The sequence below is a fragment of the Panthera uncia genome, unplaced genomic scaffold (assembly GCF_023721935.1).
Source record: "Panthera uncia isolate 11264 unplaced genomic scaffold, Puncia_PCG_1.0 HiC_scaffold_175, whole genome shotgun sequence".
Classification (NCBI taxonomy): domain Eukaryota; kingdom Metazoa; phylum Chordata; class Mammalia; order Carnivora; family Felidae; genus Panthera; species Panthera uncia.
The window spans coordinates 70,057-94,043 of NW_026058415.1; the positions used below are offsets into that span (position 1 = coordinate 70,057).

Consider the following 23,987-nt stretch of genomic DNA (forward strand, 5'->3'; position numbering starts at 1 on the left):
AGCACAGAGGATTTTTAGGACAGTGAAATATTCCATATAATCCCGTAATGGTGGATACATGTCATTATACTTTATAGATTTACCAAAACCCATAGAATGTACAACATAAAGAATGAACCCTAATGCAGACGGTGGATTTTAGTTAATAATAATGTATCAATAATGGCTCATCAATTGCAACAAATGTGCCATACTAATGCAAAATGTTGATAATAGGGGAAAGTGGGACAGAAGTGGGGGATGATGAGGGAGTATATGGGAACTCTGTGTTTTCCACTCATTCTATAAATCTAAAGCTATTCTAAAAAAAAAATTAAGTCTGTTAATTTAAAAATAAACGAAGTAGAACTATACCAGAATCCTTGGAAGAAGTTCCACGTGGTATCATTGAGTGAGAAATGCAATTTACAGAAAAGTATGGAAAGTAGGATTTTTTATGGAATAAGCAATAACTAAAAAATATCTATCTTCACAGAATGATTGGGTAGTATAATACACACACACACACACACACACACACACACACACACACACACAAGATTCTTAACATGTGATACCTGGGGAAAAGATGGGGGTGGGGAGAAGTAGAGAACCAGGCATAAGAGGAAAAAAAGGTAAGACTGAAGATAACATATATATACACAGATTTGAATTTATGAAAAATTATGTTTTATGTGAATGCATGTACACATTAAAACATGTCTTTATGTCTGTCTTCCCTACCATATTCCTAGATGAAAGAAATTGTGTTTTATTCATCTTTAAATACCTGGAGTCTTGTCTAGCACAAGCCACATAGTCTGTGTTCAAGAAATAAACCAAACCAGGGGTACCTGGGTGGCTCTGTGGGTTAAGCGTCCAATTTTTGGTTTTGGCTCAGGTCATGATCTCATGATTTGTGGGTTCGAGTCCCACATCAGGCTCTGCGCTGACAGTGTGGAGCCTGCTTGGGATTCTCTCTCTCTCTCTCTCTCTCTCTCTCTCTCTCCCCCTCTCTGCCCTTCCCCTGCTCTCTTTCTCTCTCTCTGAAAGTAAATAAATCAAACTAAAAAAATAAATAAACCAAACTGATATAAAAATCAAATTTTACCTGTGAGAATGAAATAAACAAAATGGGTAGCTCAAGGATACCCAGTTTGTATAATGGCAGAGCTGAGACACAAGCCAGAGTTTCCGACCTTGAAGAATATTTCCCACTTATCATTTATCACCCTCCTATCCTCTCATGCCAACAATTATGTATTAAGTCTCTAACTTTTGTGAGTCATACTTTTTTTTTTAAATCTTGGATTATTTTGACACAATCTATGCTTGTTTCTGGGAAACCTCTGCATGCTCTATCTGCGAGAGACAAACGGTGTGCTACAGGCTAAAAAAGAGGTTTAAGAAGGTTTGAGATCACTCAGGATGACAGATCCATCATGAGTTGCAAAAGGAAACCTAAAATGTCTGGGGTGTTCACTTCATCGTTGAAACAGACTCATCCCCTATTTAGGTTATAAACATTAGCGGCTATCCTCTGTCAGGCATTACTGGCTGAGAAAGGCTCACTGTCCTTGAGGAGCTCATAGTTGAATGGGGGATATGGACAAGTAAATATGAGAAAAGAATCTCAAGAGATATAATAGATGTAGGTGGGGAGAGGCAGGCATCATAAATTAGGGCCTGGAGAGGGAGAGAGGCCTATGAAAAAGTGATTGTTAGACCAAGTCTCGATGGCAGAAAACTGCCACACAGAGAAGCGGTTACAAAAGCATCATAGCAAAGAGAAGCCGAAGGCCAAAGATGGGAAAGATTATTGTGAAAAGCACAGGCTTTGGAGTCTTCTAACCTGGACTCAAGTCTGGCTATAATGTTTGTCGCCCACCATCTGTTATTCATACGTTGAAATCCTATCCCCCTGTGTGATGATATTGGAGGTGGGCCTTTGGGAGGTAACTAGGTCATGAGGGTGGAACCCTCTTGAATTGGATTAGTTCCCTTATAAAAGAAATTCCAGGGGCATTTGGGTGGCTCAGCTGGTTGAGCGGCCGACTTCAGCTCAGGTCATGGTTTGTGAGTTTGAACCCTGCATGGAGCTCTCTGGTGTCAGCAAAGGGCCCACTTAGGATCCTCTGTCCCCCTCTGTCTCTGTCCCTCCCCAGCTTGTGCTCTCTCTCTCCCTCAAGAATAAATAAGGCGTGTTTTGTTTTGTTTTGTTGAAATAGAGACTCCAGAGAGATTCCATGCCGCATTCTCCATTTGAGGCCAACTGTGTTCCATGAAGCAGGTCCTCACCAGACACTGAATCTGCTAGCACCTTGACCATGGACCTCTGTCTCAGCCTCCAGAACTATGAGAAATAAATCTGGTATTAACCCACCCCATCTGTGGTATTGTTACAGCAGCCCAAATGCACTAAGACAAGTTTCCATTATGTAATATCAGGCAAGTTTCTTTCTAAGGTTCAATTTTCTCTTTAGGAACATGGGGATAATGTCAGTAACAATCTTAAGAGAGGTTCATGGGAATGCATGTGAAGTGCTAAGCAGGGCTCCTAGAATATTGTCAATATGCGATAGGTGATGCTACTATTACCTCTGGAGCATTCAGCAGCAAGGGGAGATGTTAGGAAAACATACATACCAGGCCGTACAGTACTTATGTGTTTATGTTTTCACTCATTCACTCACTAACTTGCTCATAGCCACAACGTAGAAGTAATAATTGCTCTTTTGAAATGCGCTCAGTCATGGAGAAGCCATGGAGTAAAATCTAAAGAACTCTGCACAGTAGACTTCCAAGGAAATAGAATAAAACTCGACTTTTCTCAGTTATCCTGAGACCTGATGAGTCAACTGGAATATCGCCAACATGTGATAGATGATGCAACTATTACTGTCTGGAGCATTAGGCAATGAATAGAGACTACTACACGTTGTACATGTATGCTGCAGAAAATTCTATCAGACATTCTAAGAAGTAAAAGAGAAGATGGAGTGCTCTACTTTCAATAATCTTGTAATTTAGTGCTCTGCAGTCAAAGGTATGGAGAAAGTAAAATAAGCTAATGTGGTAGGGAGTGAATGGTGAAGTGTGGGAGAACAGAGTGGCAGAGGGCCAAGTTAGATAAAGCAATCCAAGAAAGCTTGGACTTGAATTTACTAAAAAGGGAGTACCATATGATAATCAGGGGAAGAACGTTCGAGAATGAAGCAATAGCAAATACTTTGGCCCTTAGAGGAGAATGGATGATGCTTGTGAAAAATGAAGAGTGGTGTACCTAAAAGTTCTTTGGATCACTGAATTACCTGGGAGCCCTTAAATCTACCCATGCCCGGGCCCCACCCATCACTATGCTGAACTAGTTGGTGTGGGGTAGGCTGCAGGCATCTGTATTTTTAAAAACCTCCATAGGTGATTGTAAGGTTCAGGCAGGGGTGAGAAGTACTGGCCGAGATGGTGAGTCCAGAGAAGGTAGTAGGAGTTGGGTTAGCGAGGCCAGACTGAGGTCTAATCACATAGGCTTCTGAGGATGCTGTGGTTAAAGTTTGTGTTTCATTCTGCAAGGGATGGCAAATCACTGATCATGAGGGTTCAAACATAGGCATGATATGATCTAACTTAGTTTTTAAAAGGAGTCCTGTAGATACTGCCTGAAAAACATGGATGGCAGCAGAATGAAGGAAATACCAGAAAAACAGCAAAAGCAGTTAAATGCATACATAAACTACAGTGACACAGCAGATACAAATTACCAATGATGGTTGCCCAACTAAGGTCTACCAGTGAAATACATCCATTAGTATACATCATATAGCACTTATTGAACTTGGCCAAATAGTAAATTGAGCTGGTATTTACCTTTCTGTTTCTACCTTAACCTTTATGTTTGTCCTTAACATGGGCAATTGTATTCAGTTGTTCTCAGCCCTTTGCTCATTAAAATAATATGCCCATTAAAAAAAAACATGGATGCCATCTTCACTCCAGATACTATAATTTATGAATCTGGGGATTGGACCTGGCCACTGGGAATTTTTAAAAGCTCCTCAAGTGATTTTAATCTATAGAGAGCAATAAAAACCACTGAATTAAATGAACAATCCATTATTGGGAACAGATGTGTTAAAGTTGGCCTAAGATTCTGATTGGCTCCTACTTTATGGGTTTAGCAGAACAGAGTCAGAGAGTCTTCATGTCCAGGAAATGGAGCTGGACACAGTGAATCCAGGGTAAATATTATGATTGAGAGTCACCACGTTGAAATGGGAAATGGAGTAGGAGATGGGGTTTACTTGGCCTGAGTATAGAAGAAGCGTTGGGGCGTGAGATAAGGCTGATCAGTATTTATTATTTATTCTAGAATAAAAAGGCAGAGGTGGGGATCCCCAGCTTTGTATTTTGCTTTCAATGCAGAATATCCCTACAGGTTTTTAATCTTTCCTACAAGTCTTAAGACTTCCTATACTTGACAACTGTTGTCAAATCCAGGAATAATTAAAAAGCTGCAGTTAAGGGGCGCCTGGGTGGCTCAGTCAGTTAAGCATCTGACTCTTGATTTGGGATCAGGTCATGATCTCATGGTCCATGGATTTGAGCCCCGCATTGGGCTTTGTGCTGACAGTGCTGAGCCTGTTTAGGATTTTCTCTCTCTCTCTCTCTCTCTCTCTCTCTCTCTCTCTTGCTTCCTGCCCCTCCCCCACTCACCATCTCACTCTCTCAAAATAAATAAGCATTAGAAAAAATAAAAGTAAATAAAAAGCTGCAGTTAAAGTTACTGGCAATTTGTAGCCATTCTAAACGTGAAGAGAATATGTGATTAAGCTTTCCTGAGTGTGTGAGACTCTGATTTTGAGCTGAGGCTCCCCCTTTAGAATGGTTTGTATATGGTAGGACCTGGAAGCTGGGAGGTGATCTGAACCACCATGCAGAGTCTCTTCTGGAGGAGAGGAAGTATGACTCCTTCTAAAGCAAATACTTACTGAGAGTTTACTATATATAAAGCTGAGACAAAGGAAATAAGGGGTTCTGTTACTGGATGTGCAAGTCAAACAATTTAAATTATAAGTTCTATTTTAACTTGTATTTTATATCTATAATGTATTACTTGTACTTTTTAGTATTTGAAAACACCAAAAAATAGACTGCTTTGAAAACAGTTGTTGGACTTACCCTTTATGAATGAGAATGGCTATTGCTCCTTTTGATGCTGGATTAATGAGATTTTAGTGCCTATTATATTACTTAGGTGTCAATCTTAAATATTCGTGAACTTGAAATCAGTTATAAAGTAACATACTCATAGGGTTCATAGAGTTCTTTAAATGTCATAGTAAGACAGCATTTTTTTTACCTTCACATAGTTGTACTCTAAGAGAATAAACTGTCCATCAGGAGATACCAAATAATCGTTTATGGAATGTTCAAATTCATCCTGTCAAGCAGATAGAAAAAAGAACAATTGAACAGCTTCATTTAACAGTCATTATTGAGTAATTACTATGTACAAGGTATGGTTCTAGACATGTGGCTCATGCCTTGGGAGCTCCCAGAAATGGCACAACCCCCGACACAAATGACCATTGTACAAGGTGTATGGTGATCAGGGTTAGAGAACCAGAGAGGGAAGGATTAATTCCAACCAACGAAAGACCACCATGAGGGTAGGGATCAGAAAAGAGAGAGAAATTTCCCAGTAGGGGGAAGAGCATAAGCAAAAAACCAGATGTGTGAAAGAGCATGCGTATTAAGAGACTATCCAGAGATTAGGCATAACCTGAACACAGTATAGGGTACATCAGAAAATATATAAGGTGGGAGGATGTAAAATTCAAAAAATAGCTTGGACTGAAATATAAAAAGTGGAACTATAAATGACTTTTTGCACATGGATGTGATAGAATCTTATCTGTCTTTACAAAGATGCTCTGGTTGACACAGTAGCTGACATGAGATGAGTAGGGTTGCATCAGCCCTAGACTTGGGCAATGCAATGGTGTCATCTACAAAATGGAGATAGGGACACAAGCTAGAATACTCACTCACACAGATTAAAAAGGCCTTGAACCAGGACTCTACAGTGGAAACAGAAATCTGAGGGGTACTTGACATTGCAGAGGGAGAAATGATAGGGTTTGTTGAATAGCTAAATATGGGGGCAGGGTCACACAGGAATCAAAGAGGATTCTGAGGATTTAAAGAGTAGAATTTCATTTTCTAGCCTAAGTGACTCAGAGGAGAGCATTACGTATCAAGATGGGGAACTCAGGAAGAGGAATAGGGTGCTTTCAGTTTGCTGGGAGAGTCAAGGGGAAATAACTAGTTTAACTTGGGATACTGAATTTAAAATACCTTGAGGCCATGGGTGGACAGGAGCAAGCAAGCTACTAGAAATAAAAGATTTCGATCTTGGCAGGAGGTTAGTGTTGAAGGTGTGCATTCAAGAGTCAAGGTGAAAAGGAGAGCCCTGATGCTGTGGAAGTGTATGAAGTTCACCGAAGGAGAGCATGCCAAGTGGGGACAGAGGCCAGCAAGTGAAGACAGAGCCCTGAGGGGCACTTACACTGAGGAGTATGGGCAGAGGAGGAAGAATCGTCAAGGGAGACTAAAAAGTAGCCAAGGCAGGGAGCATTCCAAGAATAAGAGAAAGATCCACTGTGCCATATGCTGCAGAGAGAGTTCAACAGATGAGAAATGATAGTACTCATGATTTGAAAGGTTATGAAAAAAAAAATCCCCAGAATTTATCCTTAAAGTAGGAATGAATTATGCGATTAAACATACAAATGTACTGTTCTCCAAGAAAATGGAGCTGTTTCCATATTCAGCATTGAATAGCAAGATATTATCATCTTGTTTGTAGAGATAATCGTGATCTAAAGAAAGAAAATGGTCAGATCAGTATTTCAAGTTATGATTAAATATCTTCATCAGCTAAAAATTATCCAGTAAAAACTTAATGTTTACATTCACGCAAGTACTCAACAAGCATTTGTAAGTCAGAGAAACATTAAATGATGGATATTACACTAGTATGCATCCATTTCCCCATCATTACTGTCAAGGTTTCAATTCACTTTTAACTTTTTATAGTATGTATCAAAGAAATACTAAGGTTTTCTCTTTGCATGCTTAAGGAGAAAAAAAAAACCAAAACAACTCTCCTATGTGGTTTAACCAAACAAGGATATCTTCTCAGGGCCACAAAAGTGCCCCACAACCTAACTAGAATGAGCACAAGCATAAAAATCTGTCCCCTCCCAAAAAAAGTCCTTACCTGAAACCCACCGCAAGGAGTAGAATTTCACCCTAAAAGTATTTTTTAAATAATCAGTTAGAGTGTAAGTTCTGCGACTGTCAGCTGCAGCATCATCTGTTGGTTGAAAAAAAGAGCCAAATGTTCAGTAAGATGGAATAACCTAACTTTTGGATAAAATAAACAAATGGATCACTGTAATATACACTGGTCACAAAATACAGGAATACACTCACAAAATGGAAAACACATTCTGAAAGACTTCAGGCTGGGTGAATGCACTTAACTGTTAAAGCATATATGATTGGTGTACCTCCCTGAGCTATGTTAGTGCCTATATTAGCGAGCTTCCCTATAAGGTCTAGATCCGCAAAATCCAATGGAAATATAACTTAAGTACATTTTCTAGTAACCATATTTAAAGATTTTAAGGTGAAAATAATTTCAGCAGCATATTTTATTTACCCCAAATATTCAAAATATTATCATTTCAACATGCAATCAATATTTAAATTTTATTAATGAGATCTTTCACATTCTTCTTTTTTATACTACTTCTTTGAAACCGGCATGTCGTCTATGATTACAGCATATCCCAGGCTGACTAGGCACACTCCTGGTCAGTAGCTACATGTGGCTGCACAGTAGATGGGCACAAGGCCAGACTGTCCTTCTTTGAGGCCTGAAGGTTCACACGGAAGTGAACCTTGCTTTGCACAGACCTTTAAGACCTGCTGAGCACCCAATTCAGTGACCTTTGTTTCTATCATCTTTCCTTGAACTTGGGGGAGGTTTTTATGAAACCCTCTCTTGGATTCTGTGATACCTCCTCGCTTCTCCTTCTCAGTCTCTAACCTTTATTTTTCCATCTCCTCCTTGACTCTATTTTTCTTCATTGACCTCAAAGGCAGAAATGCCCTGATGTTCAATCTTCAGCTTTTTGCTCTTCTCTTTCTACATTTCTCTTTCCAGAGGACTCTGGAGAATGGGACTTCCTGGGCTTCAGGCATATTTCCCATTTAAATACATAACAACACCTGTACTCACTACCTTAGTCTTCCACACCCGAAACTCACATTTCCAGTGCTGTGTGGGGCCTTCTTAGTGACTTGTCCCATGCTAACCCCAGACCTACCTTGTATAAGATAATTGTCTTCCTTCGAAAATAATTTTCCCTAGGGAATGTGTGTGTGTGTGGTTTTAGATTCTGTTACTGGAGACCCCACTTCAAAGTCTGAAAATCATTTGTGATGTCTCTCTCTCTTACCATCACCTGCATCCTATTAACCCTGTTGATTCTTCCTGCGAAATCTTTCTTCCAGGTATCCTGCCCTGAATTTCTCCCAGTCAAATTCTTCCACTGCACCACTTCTGGCATGGTTTTCCCAAAATCCACTTTCATCCTGGTGACTTTTTCTTCAAAAGCCTTCACGGATTCCCCAATGCCCACAGGAAGATTCCAACTCCTTAGCCTGGCACTCGTGACCTCCACGGTCTGGCATGAGACTCTCCAGGGTCATTTCTACTCACTCCGTGCATTAAGCCTCTAACCTCGTCATGCTGATTGCCTACTGAACCCAGTAAACCTTCTTTCACTTTTCTGACTTTGCCCCTTCTCCTGAGCCTCCTCCCTACAACATCTCCAACTGTTTCCCAGGCTGGCACAGTCCTCCACCTGCCAACGCCCTCCTCTCTCATCAAGACTTCAGTGCTGTCTCCTCTGACTTTTGCCCCAACACTACTCATTTAATAACTTCTGCTGATAACAATTTTTCCATGCCTACCAGTGTTGTATACTTAGCGAGGCCATGTATTTGTTGAAGACATGGCTTTGGATTTTTGTTTTTCATCAACCTTAGTACCTAGCACAGTTCTATACCATAGTAGGCACATGTAGGATATCATTCTACAAGCCTAACAAATCCAGTGTAATGCTCCTTCCCCAACTACAGAGCCTCCAGTGATGACAGAGTTTTTCCATATTCTCTGTTCTTTCCACATACATGCAAACATAAGTCAGTCACAAAAGCAGCCACCATCATAACTTTCCTATAACTCTTCTTACTCTTTTGGGGACTGAAAAGCCAGTAGCATCTTCTCATGTTATTTTTTTTTTTAAAGTCTGTGGAAAGGCAATTCTCTTACACGAAATGCTCTTTTAAAAGATGTTCTTAAGACTTTATTTGGATCTTCTTAAGATTTTATTTATTTGGATCTTATCTGATAACATTGCCTTGTTTCTGCATACAAAACTTTCAGTTTCAATAGTTAAACTTTATTACTTCATTGATATTTTTAAGCCTAGTTTGCTAAATACGTTAAAGATTTTTTTAAATGTGTTTTTTTTCAATTCAGTCTTGCATTTCACCCCTGAAAATTAGCAGAGATATAGCAAATGGGTAAAACCAGTGCTTGGACATGCCAACTTTCAAACAGGAAGTAACGCCTTGTGTTACAGAAAATATTTGAAACTCATATTGGATCGCAAAACCACAAATCTATAGATTTATTCACTAAATACCCTGAATTGTCTGTATTCAACTTATCATTCTCTGACACATCAAATAGCTATAAAGCAAGTACTATTTGAAAATACCATTGAGGATATATACCCTATCAAGAGCTATTAGTTTAAAATGGACACAAAAGACATTCCAAAGTTAGTACAGCTCAAGGTATAAACAGTTATAGACATTCACAGTCTTATATTACCCGCTGATATCTAGGTAGACCTATTGCTATAGAACAATTTACACACACACACACACACACACACACACACACACACACACACACGTTTACAGTGGAGAACACTGAATGTTTGTGTCTTCTAAAATGCACATGTCGAAATCCTAACTCTCAATGTGGTGGTATTAGGAGATGGGGCTTTTGAGAGGTGATTAGGTCATGGGGGTAGAGCTCTCATGAATGAAATTAGTGCCCTTATAAAAATGACTCCAGAGCGCTCTCTTGCCCCTTCTCCCACATTTCCACACAGGAAACAGACCCTCACCAGACACCAGAGACTTAATCTGCCATTGCCTTGGACTTCCCAGCCTCCAAAACTATGAGAAATAAGTATTTGTTGTGTAAGACACCCAGTCTATGGTATTTTTGTTAATGCAGCCTGAACAACCTAAGATATATATATATATATATCATATATATATATATATATATATATATATATATCAGATATATGATATATATATATCAGATATATATGATATATATGTATATATATATATCATATATATATGACTGAGTACTTATAACAGACTACATACAATGTTATCTTATCTCACAGAATGGTATTTGTCCTGGCTTTTTAGGATAACACGCTTAAATCTGGAATATTAAAATAATTGAGCAAAATTCCCTGTGATGTCACCTGCCCCCCAGGGTGTTATTCTTCACATTCATGATGGATGACTCACTGAGCACTCACCTCTCTCCTGTCTCAGACCATGCTGAGCTCATTCTCCCATCAGGCCATAGCTTTCCCAAACCCATCATCTCTACCATGTTTGGGCTCCTTTTGCTCACAATGGGCCCAGTATGATTTTAATCCATCTGCTGATGTTCCAAATATCAACACTGATGCCATACTTCTGCTATGGCCCAGGACATATGTGAAGGGCCAGGCTTCCCTTGGTTTATGTTAGGCTCACTCAGTCACTTTACCATGACCCTGCGAGCTGCCTTCCATATCCTGGCTACCCAGTCCCAGAACAGCACTGCTAAACTGGAGCAAATAGAGCAACAAATGTTCCTTGTTTTTTGCCTTGCCATTTGATAAGCAGTGCACATTGGAAGATACTTTTGAAACATCTAGATAAGCGAGTTCTGTAAGGCATGAGTGCCAAGTCCAAGTTTTGACCTTTAGCAAGTTCATAATTTGTTGCCAAGTTACAACCTATTCTGTCAAATGCTTACAGGACACGCTCATGTTTCTCTTCCCTTGTCTACTTGTTCACTCACAGGGCACTGCTGTGGCAACAGATGAAGCTCTTTGGCTGCTTGTGTGGTTTTCCTGGTGGGCCTGGGACATGCCGTTCACTTGACTTATCAGTTCAAATCATCATGCTAGCCAAGTAAAGCGGTTAATCATATGTTACCCATCAGCTTATAGAGAAGCTCTTAGATTCATGTCTTGTTTAATTTAAAAATCAAAATCAAGGTTAGCAAGTTTAGATTTTACTTTCTTGGTGAGAACAACTATTAGGTTGAACCAAATGAAAATGTCACTCTTATCAGTCAAAAATGACAAAATAGCGGTAAAGTGATTCAACCTACTAGTAAATTCTTATCAAAGTGTGTGGTATCTTAATGAAGTCATGCAGTAGGATCAAAATCATTTCAGAATGAAAGTATTTCCAAAATGGTAAGATCCATGTGAGGAAGTAGTTTAGTTCCATGGAATAGACTTGCTTTGACCAATCATTACCTTATGATTACAGAATATTTTGAGTATTTTATATTTATGAATAATAAACTTTCTGTCTGTATTAGACTGTGATGTGAATATTTCTACTTCACAAAGACAAACTGTTTTGGTAAATAAGTGGCTAATGCAATGCAACTAAAAAGAAATGTGCTCTTCACGGATCATAAACTCATTAAGTTGTTAAAACACAGGAAAAAGATATCTGGTTATGGAGTTCTTGTGTTCCATATGGTAATCAGTTAACATTTTGTATTGATGCTAAAGAAATAAAATGAGTGTTACTTTAGAATTTGCCACAGCAAAATAGCAGCCCTGACATAGGGACAGAGGAAGCAAAATCAAGAAGCAGAAGAAGAAATTGACTGGAAGGCCCTCCAGACCCTGTATTATCCAGTAGCATATGCAGGCTACCACCCATCTGAATAAATCCAAAAAATACCAATAAAGTGTTGGATCCCTGGTGGCTTTGAAATCAGAGAGCTTGGATGCCAGCCTAGGTCCAATTCTTGCACTGAGGTGTTGGGAAAATTACTGAATCTTTCAAGACCTCAACTTTTTAATCTATTAGAAAACAAGAATATACCATTATATAGCTCATGGGGAGGTGCCGTGATTAAATGAGATAATGTATGCAAAATGCTTAGCTTAGGATTTAGAATTTAGGGATCCCTCCAGATGTGCTACACTATTGTGTGTGTGTGTGTGTGTGTGTTTATATAAATTATATATAAAATTTATTGTCAAGTTAGCTAACATACAGTGTGTACAGTGTGCTCTTGATTTTGGGGGTAGATTCCCGTGATTCATCACTTACATATAACACCAGTGCTCATCCCAACAAGTGCCCTCCTCAATGCCCATCACACATTCCCCCCCATCAACCCTCAGTTTGTTCTCTCTATTTAAGAGTCTCTTAGAGTATGCTACACTATTTATTGTGTTGTTTTGTTTCAAGCATGTGCTAGGCAACAAGGACACAAACACAAATAGAGGAGTCTTTCCTCTCAAGTACCTTGCAGTAGTGCAGAGATTAGGACTTTATCTGCAATAAAATAATAGTTACAGTAATAAGTTTCATTATGTTCATATCCCAAATGATCCTAGTAAGACAGCCTAAGAGCGACACATTGAGAAAACATCTAGGATAGCACAATCTAATTATTTGCGTAGTGCTAGTGAACATCACTTTCTCCCTTTAACATGTCTCATGCCATCCCTAGCATTCATAGTGGGAGTCAGCACTTTATAGCAGGGAGGAAAAACACTCAACTTGGTGACTTGGAGAATTTTTGAAGCCTGATGTTTCTCTGATTACTAAACACAAGAAGCATTAGACTATCATCACAATTGCCAGATACACTTCATAAGAGAAACATCCCAGGTACACCAAGTGATATCTGATAAATGCATGGCCACTGAGCTGGAGCCTGTAGAACCTGGGAGTATACCCTCCATGCATTTACTGTAAGATCAGAGTGTCAGATGACCAAAGTTTTGTTAGGTATATAATCACCGTATTTTCAAAAGTCCGCTCTGAAAGGCCAACCAAATGTCACAATTCATATTTCCCAGAATAGCAACAGTTTGGGATAAAGGGAACAACTTAGTAGGAGGCTGTCTGTCATGACTCCAGCCTCACCTCCTCCCCCCCCCCCACCTCCCATATCATTTCTCACTATCTGCACTGGCCTCCTGGCTGTTCCCTAGACAGATTCAGTCCACTACCGCCTCAAGGACTTTGAATTTGCGGTACACTCTGCCTGGAATGTTCCTACCCTCAAATATCCCCAAGACTTCCTTCCTCACCCCCACAGGTCTTTATTTAAGACCTGACCTCCCACCCACTTAATGGCATTCTCTATGGGCCTTCTTGCTTATTTATTTTCCTTCACAATGACACCATCTACCATATGATATGTTTTACTTATCTTGTTTACTCTCTGCCTTATTTGACTGAATGTTAACTCCATAGGGGCACTGATTTTGTTGTGTTTGGTTTTGTTTACTATCACATCACCACAAGCCTAGAACAGTGCCTGGCATATAATAGACTGTCCCTAAGTATTTGTTGAATGAATACAAACACAGTACAAGCGGACAATACAAACATAGTAACACGGTTTCAAATACCAGCACAGTGAACTCGAAGTGACAGTGGGAGCAGAAAGTGCAGTGCACTTGGCCAGATGGGTCTAGTTAGTAGGTTGGCCAGTAGGAGAAGAGGAAGGACTTCCTTTTTCTTGTTGATCCTGTCGGTATGCGCCCAGAAGTAGCACCTGGTCCAGCCTCTAGCACCTTTGGAATGCCCAGTCCTGCCTCATTGTGGCTCCCCACGGTGCCAGAAGTAGCTGGGTGCCTTACACCCATTAGAGCCTTCTTCTGTGTCCTTCTTCTTCCTCTTTGTTTCCAACCCCTAAAGATGGCACATTCTTGCAGCTACTGTCTCTGGGTTACTTCAGAATTTCTCTTTTGCTCTTTAATCTGTACAACCAATTTTCATATTAAATCTCGCTGCTGAAACACTGAGTGCAATTTCTGTGTTTTTCATGCCATTGGATTTTTACAATATAAGGACTAACACATTTTACCTTTAAAATAAGGTCTTGATAGTCTCTAAGAATCCAATATCTAGGCCTGGGGTTGGCAACTTCTTAAGGGGCCAGATGGTAAATATTTCAGGCTTTGTGGGTCAGGCCTCTTTGTTGCAACTACTTGAGTCTGCCTGTAGCCTGAAAGCAGCCACAGACAACACGTAAACAAATGGATGTGGCTGTGCTCCAATAAAACTTTATTTATAAAAACAGGTGGCCAGACTTAGCTTTCCTTTGACCACACTGTGTATACATTCCTCAAAACTGTAAGCAACCAAAAAAAAAAAACAAAAAACAAAAAAAAAACAGAAACAAAACTGCTCCCAAGATCAGTTTTGAAAGACAGATATTGAATTGAAACTCTAATTGCCTTGAAACAATAAGAATATCAGCATAAGACTCCAATATATATGCAGAAAAGTGACAGTAGGCAGAATATTCATGCCTCAAAATTCGGGTCAAGATGAAGGTATTTACAGCCACTGGCAAATAAGTGCAAGGCCAGAGGACTTCCTGATCTAAACCCAGTCTGCACTGGATTTACTCACTCTGCCTTCACCCCAGGAAGCCCACACAGAAAACCTGCACTAAACAGGGCATCAGGGCTGCTTTATTCCTTTTTGAAATGAAAAGTGATTCATTCATTCATTCATTCATTCATTTTCATAGTCACTTCCTCTTCTCTTGTTAGGACCCTTCTGGGAATAAACACTGGCACAATAGCCAAAATTCATATTTATAAATAAAGGCTTTTACGCCCACGATGTTGACTGACATTAAACCAGTGTAATTCCAGGTGACAAGAAACAACTGAAAGGTGGAAATGTATAAATTATATGGATAAATGGCTCACAGGCCTATGAAACACGCAGCTATTTTAGCAAAGAGCTGGTTTCTCTTGATAAATACTCAAAAGTAGTTGCAGTCAGATATCAACAGAAGGTGTTGGAGAACATCAGCATTTGGTGAAGCTGAAAGCTCTAATACTGAATTGCTGAAGAATTTTCCAGAAAGATTTATGGGTATAATCAACAAGACCACTCTGTGATAAGTGTTTGTCTGCCAGGATATAAGGAAAAATGATCACCAGAAAACAAAACTTCCACAAACATTCCCCTTCCCAGCATTCTGTGAGACAAGCGTTAGTATTATAGCACCTGCCTCTGGGACTGTTAAAAGAACATACGAGTTAAAAATACATAAAGAATAACAACTACAAATGTTTACAGAGTTCCTCCAGTGTGCTGGGCTATTCTAGGCATCGTACATTTAATAACTTATTCTCATCGCAGTTTTACAGGTAAGGAAACTGAGGTGAAGACAGGCGTAGATAGTAAGTGGATTCAAGTCCCAGGGCTACTAAGTGCCGAAGCTACATTTGAACCAGGCAATATGGCTCTGAAGCCTATGGTTATTACCACCCTTCTAAACACCTTAAATATTTGGGAGGGTGGTTGCATATGGTAGATTCTATGCTGGCAGTTTTTGTGAATTGGTATAGATAGATACATTAGACTTTATGGAAGTGTTCAAATTCAACGTTTGCATTGAATCCAGATAGATAGGTTGGTAATATCATTTGGACTTGAGGAGTTGGTAGGTTGCATTAGAACATAATTTGTCCTAGTGCTCCAAAGTCAAAGGGGTGCCAATTCTTTCTGAAAACCCCAGAATTTTCTCTACGGACTGTTACTAAAAGTGGAAACTTTGTGACTTCCTGGAAAGGAGGTCATACCACCGTCATTCATTCTTGCCTGGTGCATCCAGAAACTCATTATCTTTTCCCTGAACTCATAAAAAGGAATCAGAAAACTAGGAACTTAACAAGTTTCTTTTCTTCCTTTCTTTTCATGTTCCCTAGATTTAGAACATAACACAACCCTAAATAAATCAGGTCCTGCAGTACCCATTTTCAAAAGAATATGGATTTATCCAATGAAAAGATCCAACAATTCTTCCTTTATAGCAAAAGCTACTCTAAGGGGCCTCTTCCCCACGATGCTTCCCACTTCTGTGCTATGCCCCTCCTACCACCCCTCCACCGACCTTTTCCTCAGCACTTGGAGGAAGAAGCCAGCCCGCCCTGGCTCCAGTTCTTGCCTTCTTTATCCCAAGGGACTTTGTTTTCATCTCTTCTCCCTCAGCATCTCCATGGTCTTTTCAGTGCTTACTTCTGCCCTGTCCTTAAGCATGCACAGGATGTAGCCATCATAAAAAATATTTACCTGACCTTGCAGCTATCTCTTTATTTCTCTCCCTGTATTTATTAGCAAACGTCTCAAGTAAACAATCCACACGGGTGGCCTTCATTTTCTCACTGTCCCTCCTCATGCCTCTGGATCTATCCCTTACTACTTACATGGCACTCATTTCTCCCTCCTCGTCTTCCTTGGTGCTTATTTTCTGCACCCGATGTTTTTCCAGCTAATCAAGTAATTTTATACCATTATTTAAATATGTAATCTGAACAGTCTTGTCTTAACTAGACTATAAGTAAGCTGGAAGGATTATTTTATCTTCATCAAACAGCTGCTAGCACTGTACTCTACAAATGGATGGCTTGACTCCATATTTATGAATGTAAGTATTTTAATCAGAATTAGAGCAACATTAAAATGTTAATCAAAAAATATGTTTTTTGCATGAGCTTCAAGATGATTCCTTCAATTCGCCAAATATTTGCCAGGCTGTACTGAGCTGAAACATGTTCCCCCTAAAATCATGTCCACCTGGAACCTCAGAATGTAACTATTTGGAAATAGGGTCTTTGCAGATGCAGTTAGTTGAAACGAGGTCGTACTAGATGAGGGCAGGCCCTAAATCCAATGACTGGTGTCCTTATAAGAAGGCCATGTGAAGACATATTATTGCTGACCTGGAAGACAGAGAGGACCATGTGGAGACGGATGGAAGAAGGCCATGTGAAGATGCAAGCAGAAATCAGAGTGATCTAGCTACAAGCCAGGGAACACCAATGGCTGCCAATAACCACTGGAAGCAGGAGAAAGACAAAGGAGACTTCTTCCCATGAGCCTTCAGAGTGAGCATCGCCCTACTGACACCTTGCTTTCAGACATCTAGACTTCATAACCATAAGATGATAAGTTTCTGTTGTTTTAAGTCATGTACCTTGTGCTAATTTGTTACGGCAGCCCTCAGAAACTAATACAAACATGCTGTTCCTTGATGTCATGGGCACTAGAGACATAAGAGTGAACAAAACATGAAAAACTCTTACTCCCAGGAAGCTTACATTCAAATGGGGGGACATAGGAACAAATAGTAAGTACATAATGCCATATGCCATATGTGAGGTGGTGATAGGTGCCACATTGAAAATAAAGCAGGGAAGGGGAAATGGAGGGTCAGGTTTGGGGAGAGGACTGTGTTCAGTAATTTGGTGAGGGTAGGCCCCAGGGATAAAGTGGCATTTTAGCAGAGACCTAAACGAAGTGAGGGGATAAGCAACAGACAGTCCCAGGAAAGAAGAATCCTGGCAAAAAGATCTGCAAATACAGAACCTCTGAGGACAGGTACTTAAATGATGAGGAGGGAACAGGGGAGGAACTCACAGAGGCAGTGAGTCTCAGATCACATAGGCTCTCTGGCCATCCAGATTTCCAGTGTTTACTCTGAAAGATGGAGACTCATCCAACTGGTCTGAACAGAGGAGAATGTGATCAGGCCTCTGTTTAAAAATGGTCACTGTACCAGTTTTCTATTGGTGGATAACAAATGACACAAACATAGTGGCTTAATACAACACCCGTGTATTAGCTCAAGGTTCTGTGGGTCAAATTCCAGCCTGGCATGGCTGGATTCCCTGTCTAGCAAAGCAGAGATCCAGGCATTAGCCAGGCTGATCCCTCATCTGGAGGCTTTCGGAGAGAGAGAGGAGGGAGCTGCTTCCAAGATCATGCAGGTTGTTGGCAGAATTCAGTTTTGCATGGGTGTAGGAGTGATGTCACTGTTTCCTTGCTGGCTCTCAGCCAAGGATTGCTCTCACCTCGTAGAGTCCTCTCACATCCCTTGTCACGTGGGCCCTCCCAATCAGCAATGGCGTGAAAAATCCTTTTTGTGCCTCAAACCTCCGACTACCCCTTCTGTGAACAGCCAGAAAAACTCTGCCTTTTTTTTTTTTTTTTTTTTTTTTTAAGGGCTCATATGATCAGGTCAGGCCCACCTAGGTAATCTCCCTCTCTTGAAGTGGACTATGCCACAGAACAACCTAATCGTGAGAATTAAATCCATTGTAATGTATCTCAGAGGCTAGTGCATGGGAGAAGGGAGGAAATTTAAGGAGTCATTTTAGAGTTCTGCCTACCACAGTCACCTTATCTGTTGTGATGAAAATGTACTGTAGAAAAGTTAAAGAAAAAGAAATAGGAAGATTTTTTGGTAAAAATTCAGGTGAAAGGTGATGGCATTGTGGACCAGGGTGGTGGCAGTGGAAGTGGTGAGATACGGTCAAATTCTGAAAGAACATGATAGAAGTGACAGGATTTGCTAACCAATTGGAGGTTGAATATAAGTGGGTCTGTGGAGTGGAAACTGCATGGGTTTTGGCCTCAGCAACTGGAGAAACAGAATTCCTATCTGCCGAGAAGAGGTGCACTAAGGGAGGAACAGGTTTAGGGGGAGTTCAGGGAAATGTTGCTTTCAGATGCCAATAACATCCAAATGGAGATGCCTGCTCATACATATGTACACAGAGGTCCCAAAAGACATCTGGTCTGGCGATTGGGGCATGTCAGGTTACAGATGGTGTTTAAGGCCATGGGAGTGTATGAAATCACCTAGTGGAAGGGAGGGAGGGAGGGAGGGAGGGAGGGAGGAAGGAAGGGAGTTCCAGGATGGAGCCCTGGTTGGTCAAAGGTTAGAAGTCAGACAGGAAGAGAAACTTCTAAGGAGAATGGAGGGGGCATGTGGTGAAGTAGAAGGAACACACCAGGAGAAGAGTTGAAACCCAGGGGGAGGCGGAAAAGGATGATTAACTGATAGGACAGTGAGACACAGAGAACAGGGCTCTGCTGTTAGCAGCACACAGGTTAGAGACCTTGAGGAGAACTGAGCTGTGTTAGTGGTGGAGTAAGGGTAAGCCTTGTTGCAGTGGGTTTAAGACAGCGTGGGGAGAGGAACTGTAGACAGAGATAACACATAGACAGAGATAACACAAAGCTGTTTGAGGAGTTTTATGGTAAAGAGAGCAGAGAAAGGGAAAGGGCCGGTGGGGGGGTTGGTGATTGGCAGGGATGTGGGATCCAGAAAAGATTTTTCCCTTCCCTTGCCTTCCCTTCACTTCTCTTCTCATGTGAGAGGTTATAACACAATTAGATGGAGAGGAGAAAATGAGGATGCAGAGGGCAGAAGAAAGAACTGAAGCCCTATTTCTAGGCAAAGAAAAAAGGGCAGAATCAGTGCCCAAAGGAGGATCTGGCCTCAGGCAGGTGCCAGGAAAGCTCACCCAGCACCCTGGGAGGGACAAATGTGGGTGAATGCTCAGAGGGGCTGGTGGGAATGGAGGGCAGTCTCTTCTGATGGCCCTGTTTACTCATTAAAATAGGAAGCCAGGTTATCAGCTGAGGGGATGTTAGGGCCTGGGAGAGAGGAGACACATTACAGAGTCCACTAGGAAGGTAGGCAAGGGAGCAGGTAGGGAGCATGGCGATTTCCAGGCTTTACAAGAAGCCACTGATGTTGGGTTCTAGATGTGCTTTTCAGTACAAACCGTTTTCATTTTCATCAAATCATTACCATGTAGATTAATTGCCCCCTCTGGAGATTTAACAACAAAGATTTGAGGCATCAAATCCAGACACTATGAGGCTATCTTGTTTGCTTTTATTTACTTACTGTATTTTGTTTTTATGGCCATTAGTTATTTCAAATCCTACCTTCCTGGGTCAACTTTTGCAGGTCTAATGTTTACTGTGTAATTTAAAACATTACTTTTTGGGGCACCTGGGTGGCTCAGTCGGTTAAGCGGCCAACTTCGGCTCAGGTCATGATCTCACGGTCCGTGAGTTCGAGCCCCGCATCGGGCTCTGTGCTAACAGCTTAGAGCCTGGAACCTGTTTCAGATTCTGTGTCTCCCTCTCTCTGACCCTCCCCTGTTCATGCTCTGTCTCTGTCTCAAAAATAAACAAACGTTAAAAAAATTTTTTTAAAACATTACTTTTTAAAATTTATGTTGACTGTTTCTGCTACCTTTTCACATTGTGAATTGAATAAAATATGACAATTTGTATGGGCTTTTTAACGAAAAAAATGAGAGTAATTCTCCTCAGATGTTTCTGACCCGCTCTGCTGTCTCAGATTTGTATCTTAAATATTTCAAATATAATTCCTCCTCATCCTTAGTCACTTTGGATACCATGATAAAAGCAAGTACTAGGGTCAAAATACATTCAGGATAATACCCTGCTCTGCAATAAACTCAGGCAGTTAGGAAAGAAGATGAGAAGAGGGGAAGGAGAGTTATAGGATCAGATTCTTTGGAGTTCAGAGCTGGTCAAAGTAGTTGACATCTACTTTCTTTTGTTAGCAAATTAAGTCTTTCAATGTAACAAAAATAAAGGAATGATAAAATCTATGATATGCCTACACAGACACCCTGTGCCCGGCTATTTCTTTCTTTTGGAATTCCCAATTCAATTTAGGTAATTACCCTTCCCCTGCCATGTGTTAAGGAAGAAGTTTCCTCCTCATCCCAGAAAGATGAGTCTTGATTACTCCAGTTCCAAAGAAAATCCAGAACACAAATTCATACCCCACCCCCCACTAGTGATTAGTTTAGAATGGATAAGTGAGTCAAATCTGGCCGATGAGACGTGAGAGAAAGTCTGCCTTGGGCTGAGGGACTTCTGGAAAAGCTTTTCCTCCCTGATAGAACAGACTATGAATGAAAAACAGCATCATCTTCTCCCTTGCAAAACAGCTGTGTGAGCAATGATGTGCTTGACCCCAAAAGGACACACTTGAGAACACAAGTCAACAGTCTGAGAAGGGTGCAGCTGAAAAGACAGGAAGACGCCAGGCCCTTGAGGATGCTGTTAAACCACTGCATTAACAGACTCTAGAGCGGCATTATTTCTACACTTCCAGTTATATAAGATGCTAATAATAGTACAATAGTAACACTCCATACTTTAAACAAGTTTTGGTTGGGCACTCTGTTACTTGCAGCCAGAAACATTCTGTTCGATACAGAATCAAGGGCCATAAACCATTGAGGACTAAACTTGTAGGTGAACTGTATGCCTGGAAGCCAGTCTAGTGGCTCCAGTATTGGAAGGATTGTCTTTAAGTCCATTAATGATTAATCCTTCATGCCTGGTTGGTTTCTGTATAGACTTCCCTGGGCGGCATTTATCATTGCCCTTTCGTGCATCTATAGCACTTGGATCATTTACTAGAAGGACACTTAGCCCTTTTTACCATAGTTAATGTTTATGCTTCCTTCTATATGGTGAATTGTTTTAGGACAAGGGCCATATCTATCATTTTTATATCTCCAGTGGATAAGAAAGTTCCTGGCATCTAGAAGATGCTCCATAAATATTTGCTGAATTGGAGAATTACCATCTGTTGACAAGTATGTGCTACGTGCACAGTGTAGAAGGCACTCCTGAGTCCTGCCTCCTGATCCCTGAAGCGACACAGTAGGACAAAGGCATTAGTTCAGAGGAACCATTGTAGATTAGTTCTTGTGGGAAAGATAGAGCCACGAGAGCAAGAAAAAGTTCCCCACTTTAACTATGAAGACAGCCATTCAAGGAGTCATCCTTATCTCTGCTCCTTCCCTCACTCTTCACTTTGCTCTTCACCATACATTGTTTTACGTCCAAAGTATATTCTGCTTTCCTTTTTTTTTTTAATCTCCAATACTACCACCCTGTCTAATCTGCCATCATCTCTCACAAATGCCCCCCACTCACCTCCATTATCTACTCAGAGTGAGAGACATATTTTTAAAATGGAATTAAGATCATCCACATTCATGCTTGGAATAAAAAGAAACCCCTTTTCTGTGTCCCTCCACCTTCTCTAGCACACTTAATTTTTGTCCTAGCACCATTATGATCTGAAATTACTCATGTGCTTGCCGACTACTTGCCTGTAGATATTAAAGGTCCATGGGGGGTGCCTGGGTGGCTCAGTCGGTTAAGCTTCTGACTTCAGCTCAGGTCATGATCTCCCAGTCTGTGAGTTCGAGCCCCGCGTTGGGCTCTGGGCTGACAGCTCAGAGCCTGGAGATTGCTTTGGATTCTGTGTCTCCCTCTCTTTCAGCCCCTCCCCTACTCATGCTCTGTCTCTCTCACTCTCAAAAATGAATATGTGTTAAAAAAAAAAAATACAGGTCCGTGGGAGCAGGCTCCTCATCTCTACTGTTTAGGGCCAGATGCCCTATACCCACAATAACACCTGACATGCATAAGTATTCAATACATGTTGGTGAGTTAACAAATCCTGCATCTGGCCATCACAGGACCTTAGCCCTCAGGAGGTTTTAAACCTTATAAGTTTCCTGCCTGAAAATAAAAGAATAAAGGAAAACAGCAGAGAATAAGGGCCATCCATGAAATTTGTGACCTTAAGCTTGAGTAGATGGAGCTTTACAACAACTGAGGAAAATAAGAAGAGGTTCTCAGCCCCACAGAGACCATGTTAAGGCTACAGGGGCCACCCAGCCAGTTCTGGAGGTACCCAGTGTGAAGTCAGGGAAGGGGAATGAGGTAGTCCCCACTTAATACCCCTCCTGCTTCCTCTTCCTTCATTATACACCCTGAGCCACCCTAGTCCTCAGGGGGCCAGGAACAAAGTCCCTGCTGGCTTTGGCTCTGCTTGGAATTACCTCTGCTTCTTGGCCCTTAGACGCTGAAATATGTGACCCAAGATCACGGGTCTACTTGCTTCCCCAGTGAACCCAATAATGAAGAAATGTACACTTAATGTATACAGGTAACTAAACCAAATGCTTTATAATTGAGTTCAGAAAACTTCATAGGAAGTTGTAATTTTGAAGTGAAATATGAAGCTGCAAATATAGTACATGGCAAAAAAGAACACAGCTAACTCAGAAGTTCTGATTTTGTGGTTTTAGTCTACTCTCAAATTGAGAGACACACCCTTTTTTAGAGGTCACGCTGGAGCTATGAAGACTAAAGGTAAAAATATTTACAAGATAATTGATTTACAACAATGAAAGGGAATTGGTATCAAACCATAAAGCAATGATTAATCATTCACTTACAAAAATTCCCACCAAAGCATTTCTTTAAAACAGCTACAGATGGAAATCAGCAGACTCAGGGAAGGCTAAAAGTCAAAAGGTTTGGATTTCCAAATTCTAGTACTTATTCACAAAGCCCTAAACTTCAGTGTAACAAGTCAAGATATTAATACCTTAATGGATTGTTCTGGGAAGATCAAATCAAATAACATAACATGCATTAGAAACAAAGTAAGTGTAATTGAGTGCAAAGAACAAATCTGGACCTACTACTAGTAAAGATACTTAATAAGACCAGTCCACAGGGTCGGATATCAGCCCAAGCTGGACGTCATTGTCCACAGCTTTATATAGGAATGTAGGTACCAGAGGCAGGTGTGTTTCCTCAGAACACTTGGCATCAGGGATTAGCAGCCATGAAATTATAATATAGGCATATACGTGGGAAATTGTAACTTTATGCTAATATGGCCACATTAA

The 23,987-nt window shown here is 40.7% G+C and overlaps 1 protein-coding gene across 1 annotated transcript in view; it reads right to left on the reverse strand.

Moving 5' to 3' along the window:
- The window catches only part of LOC125917356 (dipeptidyl peptidase 4), a 78,675-nt gene that overhangs the window by 49,021 nt on the left and 5,667 nt on the right, over nucleotides 1–23,987 (reverse strand). The window contains exons 3-5 of the mRNA XM_049623580.1: nucleotides 7,259–7,354; nucleotides 6,766–6,857; nucleotides 5,336–5,416 (exon numbers count right to left, since the gene is read on the reverse strand). Coding sequence (XP_049479537.1) covers nucleotides 5,336–5,416; nucleotides 6,766–6,857; nucleotides 7,259–7,354 — 269 coding nt within the window. The remainder of the gene's footprint in view (nucleotides 1–5,335; nucleotides 5,417–6,765; nucleotides 6,858–7,258; nucleotides 7,355–23,987) is intronic.